The sequence below is a fragment of the Pantherophis guttatus genome, chromosome 2 (genome assembly GCF_059756535.1).
Source record: "Pantherophis guttatus breed Tessera chromosome 2, ASM5975653v1, whole genome shotgun sequence".
NCBI lineage: Eukaryota > Metazoa > Chordata > Lepidosauria > Squamata > Colubridae > Pantherophis > Pantherophis guttatus.
The window spans coordinates 292,788,563-292,803,692 of record NC_142064.1 but is presented as its reverse complement, the minus strand read 5'-3'; the positions used below and the strand labels follow the sequence as shown (position 1 = coordinate 292,803,692).

Sequence of the window (15,130 nt, the reverse complement as noted above, 5' to 3'; positions counted from 1 at the left end):
TGGCTGCCCAATTTCTTCTTAAACACCTCCAGTGTTGGGGCACCCACAATTTCTGGAGGCAAGTCATTGCACTTATTAATTGTTCTGTCAGGAAATTTCTCTTTACTTGTAGGCTGGTCCTCTCCTTGAATCGTTTCCATCCATTGCTTCTTGGAACACTGCTATTATGTCACCCCATCTAGTCCTTCTTTTCATGAAACCAGACATACCCAATTCCAGCAACTGTTCTTTATATGTTTTAGCCTCCAGACCACTCTTCTCTGCACTCTTTCTAGAGTCTCAACATCTTTTTTACATCTGGCAACCAAAACTGGATGCAATATTCCAAGTGTGGTCTTCCCAAGGCCTTATAAAGTGGTACTAACACTTCATGTCATCTTGATTCTGTCCCTCTTAATGCAGCCTATGATTCTGTTGGGGTTTTAATGGCAACTGTAGCATAGTGCTGGCTCATGTTTTAGTGGTTGTCCACTAGGACTCCAAGATCCCTGTTGCCCTTACTACTGTTGAGCCAGGTATCACCTATTCTATGCCAGTGCATTTGGCTTTTCATTCCTAAATGTAGAATCTTATATTTCTTACTGTTGATTTCGTTTTGTTAGATGGGGCCCAATCTGTCAATCCTTCTATATCTGGAGCTTATCTTCTGAAGCAGGGGTCTCCAACTTTTTGGACCTCATGGACCACCAAACTCATAATTTTAAATCCCATGGACCACTGGGGTGTGGAGGCTCAGCTGTCTTTCGGGCCTACCTATCTGCTTCTGCGAGGCCTTCAGGTGGGAGGCCCGAGAGAAAGTGCCTGGTCCAGGCACACAGCCTGGAAACCTCTTTTGCCCTTGTCTCCTGCCGTTTGGGGCTCAGAGTGGTAAACCGGATCCAGGAAGCACTACAAGTTTTTTCCATTTTATCATTTCTTCCCTACATTACAGTACACTCTTCACAACTGTCCTATTTTAAATTTAATCAGCATCAACTTAGAATCTTAACCGGTGCACCGTTATTATTTTTTCCACAACATAATCAAGGCAATGCAGGAAAGAAAGCAAAGCTAACAAATCTCAGTTCCCCTGCTTCATGCTAAATTTCTTTTAAGAATTTCTGCTCATTCCCAGTTTAAATACATAGGCATATTCATGCCTGGGATTTATCCACCAATCTAATACAAAGAGAAGTCTTTAATGCCTGGTGATATCTGGAAAGGGACGGCCGATATAAATAATAATTTTAAAAAATCACAATCAAAGGGGATTTGGGCAGCTAATGCTGGAAAAGCCAGGTTTGGAAAGTGCCAGCTGGATACAAAAAGAGGAAGGGTTCTTTTTTTTTTTTCCCAGAAAGAGCCACAGGGAAAGAAGGGGAAAAAGCCAGTCGGCTTTGTACGGAAAAGTCAGGCAAAGATACTGCAAAGTATCCTGGAACTGCTGCTGCTCTTCTTCCTTTTTTTCCCAGCTGTAGCCACCCATCCTATAAAGATCCAGTATTTCCACCTCATCGAAAAGGCTGGAGGCAGAAGGATGGAAGGGGTGGTGAAGGCTTTGTGGGGTCCCCCTAATGGGGGATGGTTTGAAGGAGACGAAGGGCTCGGCTTGAAATACGAGAGCCGGCGCTGGGCTTGACCTGCTGGGTGGAGGGGAGCTGCTGTGGGGGACTGATGAGGGGGCGTTCAGAGAGGAAAACCACGTCCAGGAAGCACTACAGCAGAGGGAAGGAGTCGGAGTCAACCCTGGCTTTGCTCTCCATTGCAGATGCTAGATCAGCCCCCTTCAAACTCTCGTCTCTCAAGGAGCCCGGCCCAAGTTTCCCGTGCCACTTCAGCGAGTGCTTCTTGAGAGACGAGAGTTTGCAGGGGGCTGATCTAGCATCTGCAATGGACAGCAAAGCCAGGGTTGACTCCGGCTGCTTCTCTCTGCTAACAGGTGGCCAAGCTAACTGCCTGAAGGACCCCATTCTGTCTCTGGGAGTCAAAGTGCTGAAGAGCAAGCGGCACAGGAAACCTTGGCTGGGCTCCCCGAGAGAAATGCAACGATTTCTCTGCGGACTACCAAAATTTCTTCCCGGACCACCAGTGGTCCACGAACCACTGGTTGGTGACCGCTGTTCTGGAGTGTTTTTATTCCTGTCAATTTGGTCTAGTCTGCAAATTTGAGGAGTTCCCCTTCTATCCTCTTCTCTAAATCATTGATGAAGATGAACAGATCTTGCGAATCCTCCTGTTCTGTTCTGTTTTTTCCGTGTTCAGGAGAGTCTTGTGTCCTTCGAGGAGGTGGCTGTGTCTTTCTCTGAGGAGGAATGGTCTCAGCTGGATCCTGACCAGAAAGCCCTGCATTCGGAAGTCATGCTTGAAAACCATAGGAACGTGGTCTCTCTGGGTAAGAGTTCTCTAGTCCCCAATCAAAGAGTTCAAGAATGCAGATTCTAGTTAGCTCTTTTATTTAAAAAACCACTAATCAGATATCGTCTCCTGGGAGGGAGAAGGAAAGGATCTTCTCGTGCTTCAAGGAAGGAAAGAGTCTGTCTCTTTGCTTAGTTGCTTTCTGTGCCATTTCTTATCTCTATTTTTCCATTTCTCTTTGAATTTACCTGTGAGGGCTGAGAAGAATGAGGTGTGCTTTTATGTGTCCTCTGGAGGTCATATGAGAGGAGCGTGTTATCATTTGTCCATATAATGTCCATATCACATCCCTGTAGGCATGCAAACATACAACCTAATGGAATTTCAGAGAAATTCAGAAGGAAATTCACTTGACTTCCTAACTTTGATCTTTTTCTCTAACCTTGTTATCATTTGGTTTTGCGGTGGAATTCCATCAGTACGCTGATGATACTCAGCTGTACATCTCCACCCCAGGCCATCCCAATGATGCCCTTGAAGTGATGTCCCGGTGCCTGGAGGCCGTACGGGTCTGGATGGGGAGAAATAGGCTCCGACTCAACCCTTCCAAGACCGAGTGGCTGTGGCTTCCGGCATCCCGATATAGCCAGCTGGTGCCGTCGCTGGCTATTGGGGGCAAATTACTGGCCCCCACGGAGAGGCTCGCAACTTGAGCGTCCTCCTGGACGCACGGCTGTCTTTAAAAGAGCATATGACGGCTGTGGCCAGGGGGGCTTTTTATCAGGTTCGCCTGATTCGCCAGTTGCGTTTCTTTCTAGATCGGGACTCCTTACGCACGGTCACTCAGGCACTCATCACTTCTCGCCTGGACTACTGTAATGTTCTCTACATGGGGCTCCCCTTGAGGAGTACCCGGAGGCTCCAACTGGTGCAGAATGCGGCCACGCGGGGGATTATGGGAGCGATGGGGCGCTCCCATGTGACACCTCTCCTGCATGAGCTGCATTGTCTCCCGGTGGTCTTCCGGGTGCGCTTCAAGGTGGTGGTTACCACCTTTAAAGCACTCCATGGCTTAGGGCCTGGGTACTTACGGGACCGCCTTCTGTCACCGATAGCCTCCCACCGGCCAGTACGCTCCCACAGAGAGAGACTCCTCAGGGTGCCATCGGCCAGGCAATGTTGGCTGGCGACCCCCAGTGGAAGGGCCTTCTCTGTGGCAGCACCTGTCCTTTGGAACAACCTGCCCCCGGAGATACGTAGGATCCCAGATCCCTGTGTTTTTTGCCATGCCCTTAAAACTTTTTTATTTCATCAAGCTGGGCTGGCTTAACCCTCCCCTTAGATATTTTTAGATATTTTTAATTATAAATTGATTTTAGTTGGGGTGTTTTAAATTTTATATCGGGCCAAAACTTGTTTAATTCTTTTAAAATTAATCTTAAATTTTGTATATGATGTTTTTCTTCAGGTTCACCACTCTGAGTCCAGTAGGAGAAAGGCGGTATAAAAAGCGAATAAATAAATAAATAAATAAATAAATTTTCTTTTCCCTTTTGCTTTGAAGGTAATAATGGGCAGGAGAATCAAGATTCCTGTGAACTGTTCCAAGTGATCAATGCTAAAGATGGAACTGAGAGGTTTGGAATTCGAACGGAATTCAAAAGCCATGAGAGAAACCAGTTAAAAAATTGGAATTGGGAAAGCTCATCTTCCACTGATGCTCCGATGCAAGACTTTCTTGCCCAACAAGAGAAAATAAGGGGAAAATATACTGCAAAAAGTGTGAACCTAATCAAAGCTAAAGTACAAGTAAATGAACAGGATTTAACCCTAAACAAAGGAGAAGATGCTATAAGAAGACACAACAGACAAAATTACAATGGGACATTCATTCTTTCTTTTGGAAATAACTTCCTTACATCTCAAAAAGCTATTGACACAAAAGAGAAGCCTAATATATGTTTGGAATGTGGAAAATGCTTTAGAACAAGCAGGGAACTTACTTCCCATGAAAGGGTTCACACTGGGGAGAAGCCATATAAATGCATGGAGTGTGGAAGGACCTTTGCTCATAACAATACACTTAATATCCATAAAAGGATCCACACAGGGGAGAAACCATATAAATGCATGGAGTGTGGAAAGACCTTTGCTCATAACAGTAATTTTATTTCCCATAAAAAGATCCACTCAGGACAAAAGCCATTTAAATGCATGGAATGTGGAAAGACCTTTGCTCGAAGTGGGAATCTTATTTCCCATAATATGATCCACACGGGAGAGAAGCCATATAAATGCATGGAATGTGGAAAGACCTTTGTTGAAAAACGTAGTCTTATTTCCCATAAGTTGATCCACACAGGGGAGAAGCCATTTATATGCATGGAGTGTGGAAAGATGTTTACTCATAGCAGTGGTCTTAGAAGCCACAAAAAGATCCACACAGGAGAGAAACCATATAAATGCATGGAGTGTGGAAAGATCTTTACTCGTAGCAGTGCACTTACTATGCATAAAAGGATCCACACAGGGGAGAAGCCATATAAATGCATGGAGTGTGGAAAGACCTTTGCTCGAAGAAGTTATCTTATTTCCCATAAAATAATCCACACGAGAGAAAGCATATAAATGCATGGAATGTGGAAAGAGTTTTGCTCAGAATGGTCATCTGACTTCTCATAAAAGGATCCACACTCGGGAGAAACTATATAGCAATGCTAATTCTACTTGGACTTATATACCACTCCACAATGCTTTACCACACTCTCTGAGCAGGTTATGGCATATTGTCCCCAGCAATCTGGGTCCTGATTTTAACAACCTCAGAAAGATGAAAGACTGAATCAACCATGAGCCGGTCAGGATCGAACTTCTGGCTGTGGGCAATTAGCCTGTAGGCTGTGGGCAATTAGCATTCTAACCACTGACCCACCCTGTCTCTATAGATTTGTATGTGTATGCATATTGTGCCTTTCTGATCCAAATGAGACAAGGTTGAATCCAACAAAATGAAACTTAATTTGGAGAAAAGTAAGATTTTACACCTGGGCAGGAAAAACAGATTACATGAAACCTGGCTCAAAAACAGTAATTGTGAGGCGGACCTTGGGAGTCCGAATGGATGATCACTTAAACAGTCACATTTGTGCAGCAGCAGCCAAAAAAGCTAGTATAATTTATGATTGTATAAACAGAGGCATAGAATCAGAATCGTACCGTTTTATAAAGCCTTACTAAGACTACACCTGGAATACTGCATCTAGTTTTGGTCATCATGTCAGTGTATAAGAGTTCATTAATTGGAATAGACATGGTACCACGTCAGCGAATGGGGATTGTTTGGTGACCCAGATAGCTCAGAGCCTGGGCGTGGCTTAGTTTGACTTTGTATATAAGAGTTACTTTGTCCTTGCAATATTGACTCTGTATGATATTGCTTCTATGATTATGACTTCTGGATTCTGAGTTCTGGTTCTGACTTCTGCTGCATGGGAATTGTATACAGCATCATACTGTATATTATTGCATATAAAGAAGTTTCTTGCATAAATTAATCCTGCTGAATTATTTACTTGTGTGCTGGTTGGATTGCTTCAAATTCTACTACATCACATTACAAAAAAGATGTTTAGACTATGGAGAAAGTGCAAAGAAGAGCAGCTAAATTGATTAAAGGCCTGAAGACTAAAACGTATGAAGAACGGTTGCAGGATGTGGGTGTGGCTACTCTACAGAAAGGAAGGATTAGGAGTGTCAACTGGATCTCCAGCATGGGTTTTCCCTTTCATGCTTGCCTGCTATCAGCTGCCATAGTAACAGGGAGGGTGGGCATGGCATTGGGGTTTGGGTAGAGAGCTGGTGTAAAGATGGCCCATGTGAATAAAGGAGGTTTACTCATGAATTACTAGCTGCTGAGTGGAGTTGTTTACAGCCAGTCAAGGCCAACCGTCCTGGAACTCCAGATGGATGAAAAGACCTGAAGATTTGCCCCACATGACACTATGTGGGGCGGGGATTGGACATTCAGTCTGGGTCCCTGGGGGGAGGGATTTGGGGAAATTTTGAATAACATAAAAGCACAACAAAGAATGTTCTTTCTGCTCCAACTCAGAAAGCTCAACCTGCCCAAGGAGCTGCTGATCCAGTTCTACAGAGGAATTATTGAGTCTGTCATCTGCACCTCTATAACTGTCTGGTTTGGTTCTACAACCCAACAAGTCAGACACAGACTTCATAGGATAATTAGAACTGCGGAAAAAACAATTACTACCAACTGCCTTCCATTGAGGACCTGTATACTGCATGAGTCAAAAAGAGGGCTGTGAAAATATTTACAGACCCCTCACATCCTGGACATAAACTGTTTCAACTCCTACCCTCAAAACGATGCTAGAGAGCACTGCACACCAGAACAACTAGACACAAGGACAGTTTTTCCCCCGAACACCATCACTCTGCTTAACAAATAATTCCCTCAACACTGTCAAACTCGTTATTAAGTCTGCATTACTATTAATCTTCTCATTGCTCCTATCACCCATCTCCTCCCACTTATGACTGTATGACTGTAACCTTGTTACTTGTATCCTTACGATTTATATTGACTGTTTCCTAATATGATTTGATTGTTTATTTGATCTTGTTTATTTGTTCCCTATGACTATCATTAAGTGTTGTACCATATGATTCTTGATGAACGTATCTTTTCTTTTATGTACACTGAGAGCATATGCACCAGCATATGTGTTTTATATGTACCTGAGATTGATCATAATTTGCTCAGCACTATGAAGATAAGTGAGAATACCGAAATAGACGTGTTGTTTACAGGGGGAACTGCTGTTGTTACCAAAGATAAACGTGTGGTTGGGGAAGTATTGAAGATTAATGGTTTACCCTATTATTTCCCCATTATAAGGGCTGAGGAATTTGATGTTAGTAACCACGTCACCACTTTTGACAGCAATGATGAATCCGAGTTGGAATCAGATGGTGATTTTGAAGGTACTCAAGAAAAGAGGACTTTTAGTATATAATTGTAGAAATGTTTTAAAGTATAAAAAGTATGTACGTTTTAATCTTGAACAAAATGGTGAAGAGCCTGACAACGCCAATTCAATTTCTATTGGCAAACCATTACATGATGAGTGTGCTCACCTTATGCATCGTAGAATGGGTCATATGGGTTTTCCCATAGTACAAAAGATGTCTGAGTGTTCAAATGGAGTTAGGATTAAGGAGTGTAACACTTTTCTGTATTGTTCTATTTGCAGGAGCACAAACTAAAAAGTTAGACCCGCATCCAAAGAGGTATTCTGAACACATATTCCAGTTGGTACACATGGACTTGGTAGGTCCTTTGAAACCCTCTATTGGTAAGAGTCGTTACTTCCTGACAATTGTTGATGACCATAGCAGGTTTGGATTTGTTTACCCTCAAATCCAAGAATCAGGCTGTCAGGTTTCGATGCTATCTCAAAATATTTAAGTTTAATATTTAATATTTATTTAAGTTTAAGGAATTCTGCAGTCTAATTGAGAATCAGCACAAGGTCAACATCCAGAAGATCTTGACCGACAGAGGAACTGAGTTTAACTCAGCTCAGTTCTCTTACTGGCTGAAAGAAAAGGGGATAGTCCATTTGCACACTGCGCCCTACTCCACATTTCAGAACGGAGTTGTAGAAAGAAAGAACAGTGTACTGCAAACAATGATGTATGCTCTTGAGGATGCTGACCTAGACTATTCGTATTGGGCGGAAGCAGCTCTGTATGCAAATTACACTCTCAATCAGGTATGGTCTAGTGTGGTGCAAAAGACCCCATATGAGATCGTGTATGGCCATAAGCCAAGATTGACGCATCTTCATGTATTTGGAGTGATGGCCAATGTCCACATCCCCAAGGAACTTAGAAGAGGGATAGAGTCTCAGTCCAACTGAGGTTCGTTGGCTATGAGACAGGTTCTAAGGCCTTTAGGTTTGTGGACTCAAATAGGAGAATAGTAATATCCAGGTCAGCCACCTTTTATGAAAGCACAAATTGGAGCAGGATTCACACCAACGAGATCCTGACTCAAAGCCCTCCTCGTGATCTAGACCAGCAGGTGGAAGATGTGCCAGGAAATCTATGTAGTGATAGTGACACATCTGGTTTTGAGGATGATGAGGAACCTGTATCCCCCACACCTTTAAAGGGTATATTAAAACAGAGAGCAGGAGTAGCCTGGAAAGAAGGGTACTCCACTTTAAAGTTTCAAAACGATAGCAATGAGGAGGACAACTCATCAGACAGTTCTGATGTAGATGAAGAACCAGTAAGTAGGCCAGTTCGGTCCACTAGGGGCAAGAAGCCAAAGAGATATGAAGGCTTTGTCACTTTTGTTGACCAGGTTTCAGTCATACCCCAGAGGTATGAGGATGTTTTAACTCTATCTGATAGAGAACAACACAATTGGTGTGCTGCGATGGATACTGAATTGGAAAGTTTGAAAAAGCTAGAGGTATTCATACCAACGAAATTACCAAAGGAAAGAAGGTAATTGGCACTAGATGGGTCTTTAAGAAGAAACCTATTGATAATGGGAAGTTCATTTATAAGGCAAGATTGGTTGCACAACGTTTTTCACAAAGATTCCCTGATGTTTATGTTGACACCTTCTCTCCCACAGTGCACCCAGAGAGTGTGAAGACAGCACTCATCATAGCCACTATCCAAGGAGAGAATGTGTATCAATTTGATATACAGACTGCTTACTTGCACGCTAAGTTAGATAAGAACTATATGTCAGGGTTCTTCAAGGTGTAAATCATCATGAAGGTGATGTTTGGCTTTTGAATAAAAGTCTCTATGGTCTTAAACAATCTGGCAGGAGGTGGAATGAGTGTCTTAGCAAAAGTTTAAAACAAATGAGTTTTACAGCCTCATCAGCTGATGAATGTGTGTTCATTAGAAACCACCAGAGTATTAAGGAAACAGTCTTGGTTTACAAGGACGATATCTTGTAAATCTGCAAGTCTGAGAACAGATGCAAAGTGTTCTCTAATGAGTTAAGTAAGAATTTTGCCCTAAAGCCTATGGGTCGAATTGATAAGTTCATAGGAGTTCAATTTGTAAAAACTGAGAAGGGGTTTGAAGTTTCTCAGCAGGATAAGATCATGGAATTGATCGAAAGATGTAACATGACAGAGGTCAAACCTTGTGACACCCCTATGCAGACAGATTTCTTTAAGAATATGTACATTGAAAGTGCAGCTTTTGAGCAAAAGACACTTTATAAATCAGTGATAGGGTCGTTGTTGTATATAGCAGGCTGGACAAGGCCAGATATTAGCCTGAACATAAATGTTTTGTCCAGACATTCTGAGAATCCCACTCAATATCACTGGAATGGAATTAAAAGGGTTGCTTTTCTTTCGCTGCTATAATTTCAAACTCAGTAAAAGTACCACTTCTCTACTTCAATGGAGTCGGGGTTTTCTTTCTTGGGATTTGAACAGAGGAAGGGCTGACATTACGCAATGTCAGAGTTTAGGCAGTAAACTCTGCCTAGTACTCTAGACTAGTATTATGAGATAAACCCAGGAGCAAAACACAGGACACACAGCCTTTTAGATAAATAAGTGGTTTTATTTACAGTTAAATATTTACAAACTTATGCATGGTTAAATACCTTTATCATATAGCTACTGATACAATGTTACAATGGAGAGCAATGATACACAATGAGAGAACAAGAAGTATAATACATGAGGAGAAGGCTTGAGAAGGAAACTCCCTCTATTGGCTTCCTTTATATAGGCAGCTTCTTACCCAGCTTTTTAAAGTAGCAGTTAACTCTGCTGCCTCATTCCATTGCATCAGCTTCCCATCAGCTTACACCTATTAACTCTTTCATACCCTGACAAGCAAGATCTGTTTTATCAGACAACCTGGAGACCTAAGGGCTGAGCACACAATGTCAACCCATGGAACGACCAGGTAGACTGGACAGCCGTGGGGTTGACCTCTCCCCAGCCACAACGCTGCTGGGAGGAGACAAGCTGAGTGGATACGACCTAGTAAACGACGTGTCAGCATTCCAGAAAACCCCCAACTCCAAGTAAAGACGCGGAAACAAGCATTTTTCAAAGTTCGCTTTACTAGAATAGGCAAACTGGCACATCTGGGAAAACCCAAATCTGAAAAGCCCGGGTTTTCCTTCAGTAAGTCAAAGCTCCCCAAACCATCCCCTTTTCCACCCAGTCGGTCACATGCTCCAATCAACGTCCATTCCATCCCAATCTAGCCTCCTGACCACTCCTCCAGATGCTGGATCGCCCTGACCTTGAGTGACAGGAAGAATGCTATCATGTCTACTAACCCCCTCTCCTAAATCCCCCCCCTACTTTCCCACACATGAGAAGGTGGCAGCATTGGAGCTTCCGGCCTAATATGGCTCCCAAAGCTGACACGACGCTCACTCTGTCAAGGACCTTGGAGTACTCATCTCAAATGACATAAGCATTTGGCAATGCTCACTGTAACAGTATTGCCAAAAAACCATTAAGAATTGTTAACCTTATCTTGCGTAGCTTCTTCTCTGGTAATATTGAACTGCTAACTAAGGCATACAAAACTTTTGCTAGACCAATTCTTGAATACAGCTCATCTGTCTGGAACCCGCACTGCATATCGGACATCAACAATCAAATGAGTCCAGAGATATTTCTTGAGAAGCATCTTCCACTCCTCTGCTCGCAACAAAATACCTTATGCCATCAGACTTGAAATTTTGGGCTTAGACAATTTAGAACTTCGCCGTCTTTGGTCCGACCTAAGCGTAGTACATAAAATTATCTGCTACAATGTCCTACCTATCAATGAATACTTCAGCTTCAACCGAAACAATACACGAGCACACAATAGATACAAACTTATGGTAAACCACTCATGAAGCCCCTGAGGAGCACACCCCCAGGGGTAACTGTTACCAGATGCTGGCGGGGAGATGGTGCCTGGCAGAAAGCCGACCAAGAGGACCTCCTGCTGACACATGCCCTGCAACTTCTGCATGAAGCTCTCGAGAGTCAGAGAGCTCTTTAGTAAATAGCAGAAACCAAATCTGCATTTGTCTCTGCTGTTGCAATAGCGAACTTTTGCCACGGCAATTTGTCCATCTGCTGATTTTCTTCCTTGCAAACAGTTTCTGTCTTGCAAATAGTTTTTTTCTTTGCAAAGTTTTTCTTCAAATGTGTCTTTTCACCACAGATGAAGCACAGCCTCTGTTGCTGGTCTGTATTCTGGTCTCTTCTATTACTTTTCTCTTTGCAGACATCTTGTCTGTTGTTCTGCACTCTGTAGATGGCGAGTCTGTTACATTTCTCTCTCTGCTCCTTGGGCCCCCACCTCAGGAATTTCTCCTGGAGGCTTTTCTGAAATGGTACTTGTGCTCCTCACCAATCAGACAAGCTTTTAAGGCCTAATTCCTGCTCTGGTTTGCACTCAAACACTGCAGAAACTATGTCCCATGTTTCATCCATACTGTTTAACATCAACTCAAGATGGTGTAGGCTATTGCTTTATCATGCTGTCTTTGATCTGCAGCTGCTAATAGTGGCTGGGATGGATTAACAACAATATCCCACAGCTCCTTAGCCTTCAGGAAACACTCCATCTTTGCAGCCCAAATTATATACTTCTTCTGTCCCAAACGAGGCAGAGAGCTCTCCTTAAATTCAACAGCCATCCTGCAATCTTTCTCTATCTTGTTCTTTCTCTATTAACACAGGCTGTCCCTCAGCTTCATTACAATTCAGCCTTTCTGTGTGCTCTGGGCCCATAACCTGCCCAAACCCAGAAAGCAAACACAGGTAACTGATTCAGCAAGATTGATTTAAATAAGAAACCTCTTTATATACAAGAATATATACAATACCCATGCAGTTCTCTGAATCAGAAGCATAATCACAGAAGCAGTTAACAGGAGGAGTATTCACAGAAGCACAATAATAGCACACAATTTATATGTATACATCTCAGTTAACCTAAGCCACGTCCAGGCCCCAAGCTGTTTCAGCATCCAAACAGCTCTCATTGGCTGACCCAGTTGCTATGCCTATTCATTGGCTGACCTTGTTACCATGTCTCTGCCAGTCATGAATTATTTTCTTTCTTTTTTTTATTAATATTTCTATGCCGCCCACTCCCCGAGGACTCTGGGCAGTTTACACCAAAGACAGTATACTAAATAGCATATTGCCCCCAACAATCTGGGTCCTCATTTAACCCATCTCTGAAGGATGGAAGGCTGAGTCAACCTTGTGCCTGTGAGATTTGATCCACTGATCTGCTGAACTAGCAGGAAGGTGAAGTAGTACTGCACTCTAACCACTGCGCCACGTCGGCTCTGACACTATGTGGATCTTTTTGTGCATAGAAAGTGTACTGCTCACAGCAAAGGTCTTTCCACACTCCATGCATTTAAATGGTTTCTCTTCTGTGTGGAGCTTTTTGTGGCTTCTAAGACCACTGCTCTGAGTAAACGTCTTTCCACACTCCATGCATTTATACGGCTTTCCCCCTGTGTGGATCATGTTATGGGAAATAAGACTACGTTTTTCAACAAAGGTCTTTCCACATTCCATGCATTTATATGGCTTCTCCCCTGTGTGGATCATCTTATAGGAAATTAGACTACGTTTTTCAACAAAGGTCTTTCCACATTCCATGCATTTAAACGGCTTTTCTCCCGAGTGGACCTTTTTATGGGAAATAAGATTACTGTTATGAGCAAAGGTAGCGCAGCAGACTAAAGCACTGTTATTAACATCAGCTGCCTGCAATTACTGCAAGTTCAAATCTCACAAGGCTCAAAGTTGACTCAGCCTTCCATCCTTTCTAAGGTAGGTAAAATGAGGACCCAGATTGTGGGGGCAATAAGCTGACTTTGTATAAAATATACAAAAGTATGAAGGCTATTGCTTTAACGCATTGTAAGCTGCCCTGAGTCTCCGGATAAGGGCGGCATATAAATCAAATTTAAAAGAAAAAGAGGTCTTCCCACATTCCATGGATTTATATGTCTTCTCCCATGTGTGGATCCTTTTATGGATATTAAGTGTATTGCTCTGAGCAAAGGTCTTTCCACACTCCCTGCATTTGTAGAGCTTCTCCCCAGTGTGAATCCTTTCATGGGAAGTAAGATGCCCGCTTGTTCTAAAAGATTTTCCACATTCCAAACATTTATTAGGCTTCTCTTTTGTATCAATCACTTTTTGAGATGTAAGGAAGTTATTCCCAAGAGAAAAAATGAGTGTCCCATTGTAATTTTGTCTGTTGTGTCTTCTTATAGCATCTTCTCTTTTGTTATGGGTTAAATAGTGTTCGTTTACCTGTACTTTAGCTTTGATTAGGTTCACACTTTTTCCAGTATATTTTTCCCTTATTTTCTTTTGTTGGGCAAGAAAGTCTTGCATCGGAGCATCAGTGGAAGAGGAGATTGGAAAGGTTGGGAGCTTCAAGAATGGCTATTTCGCTTCCCCAAAGTCTCATTGGCTTGCAAGGGCTCTTTGTCCAGATGTGGTACAGGCATCTGTTTGCAGAGAATGGAGGTCTAAGGTACTTTAGTGCGAGATCACGTGAGATCTTTCGTGCAAGATTTCCCACTACTGATCTCGCATATCTCTCACTACTTTAGGCCTCTTTTTTTCTGCAAATTCACTGAAGTAGGTAAAGAAACTGATGGCTCACCACATCCTCTCAAGGTAAATCCCGGCAGGATGGGGGCGGGAACAGGTAGCGCGAATGTTGTGTGTGTGAATGACAGCTGTGGTGCTGCAATATTCGTAATTTCAGGACTGAGTCTTAAGTCCTTGGGAGTGGGCTAGGTCATAACTTGGAACAGTCACTTAGTGAACTGTCATAACTCGGGGATTACCTGTACCTTAGGTCTGAGTGACATTGCATGAGGCCTTTGTTCTTGAACTGGATTGTGAGAATGCTCTTCCATGGGCTGAGTTGTGAAAGTTCTGTTATCAGACAATTTTGGAGGTTTCAGAGGACAAATGACAACACGCTCCTCTCACATGACCTCCAGAGGACACCTAAAAGCTGAGGGGATCTGTGCTCTGATTGGTTGCTGTGGATGGAAAGGGGGCGTTTCCCTGTTTTCCCGCCTTTTCCTTCTGGGTGCCATTTGAGATTTACCTCAGGATCTTTTTTTTTTTTTTAAATTTGATTTATATGCCGCCCTTCTCCTGAGACTCAGGGCGGCTTACAGTGCGTTAAAAAATAGCCTTCATACTTTTGTATATTTATACAAAGTCAGCTTATTGCCCCCACAAACTGGGTCCTCAATTTACATACCTTAGAAAGGATGGAAGGCTGAGTCAACCTTGAGCCTGGCAAGATTGGAACTTACTAATTGCAGACAGCTGGAGTTAAATTACAATGCATTAGTCTGCTGAGCTATCCAGGCTCCCAGTCAGTCTTCCTGACTGTCTTCTCTGCTGCGAATCTTAAATATGTTTATAGGGAAATAAAAGTAAAAGTTTGTCTCCTTGTCTCCCTTTTCCTTTGGACAGCAGCTGCCTATTTCCTCCACATTAAACCTCTTCAGTTGCCTCTTCCAGTCGGGGGTTTCTATTTTATCCCCTGAGAGTGTCGGAAGAAAAATCAGGTCCAGTTCCAGGAAGGGAAGAAAATGGAGGCTGCTTAAGAAAGGAGGTTGATTGACGGGCGGAAGCAACAACGGCCTGCAGTCAGAAGAGAAGAGAGCTGGAAGGGACCTTGGAGGCCATATAGTCCAGCCCCGTGG

General features: G+C 43.0%; 1 protein-coding gene across 1 annotated transcript in view; it reads left to right on the top strand.

Moving 5' to 3' along the window:
- The window catches only part of LOC148116200 (zinc finger protein with KRAB and SCAN domains 1-like), a 34,126-nt gene that overhangs the window by 5,525 nt on the left and 13,471 nt on the right, over nt 1-15,130 (top strand). Inside the window, exons 5-7 of the mRNA XM_087885002.1 lie at nt 2,242-2,371; nt 3,899-4,915; nt 10,091-10,104. Of these exons, the coding sequence (XP_087741128.1) occupies nt 2,242-2,371; nt 3,899-4,915; nt 10,091-10,104 (1,161 nt within the window). The remainder of the gene's footprint in view (nt 1-2,241; nt 2,372-3,898; nt 4,916-10,090; nt 10,105-15,130) is intronic.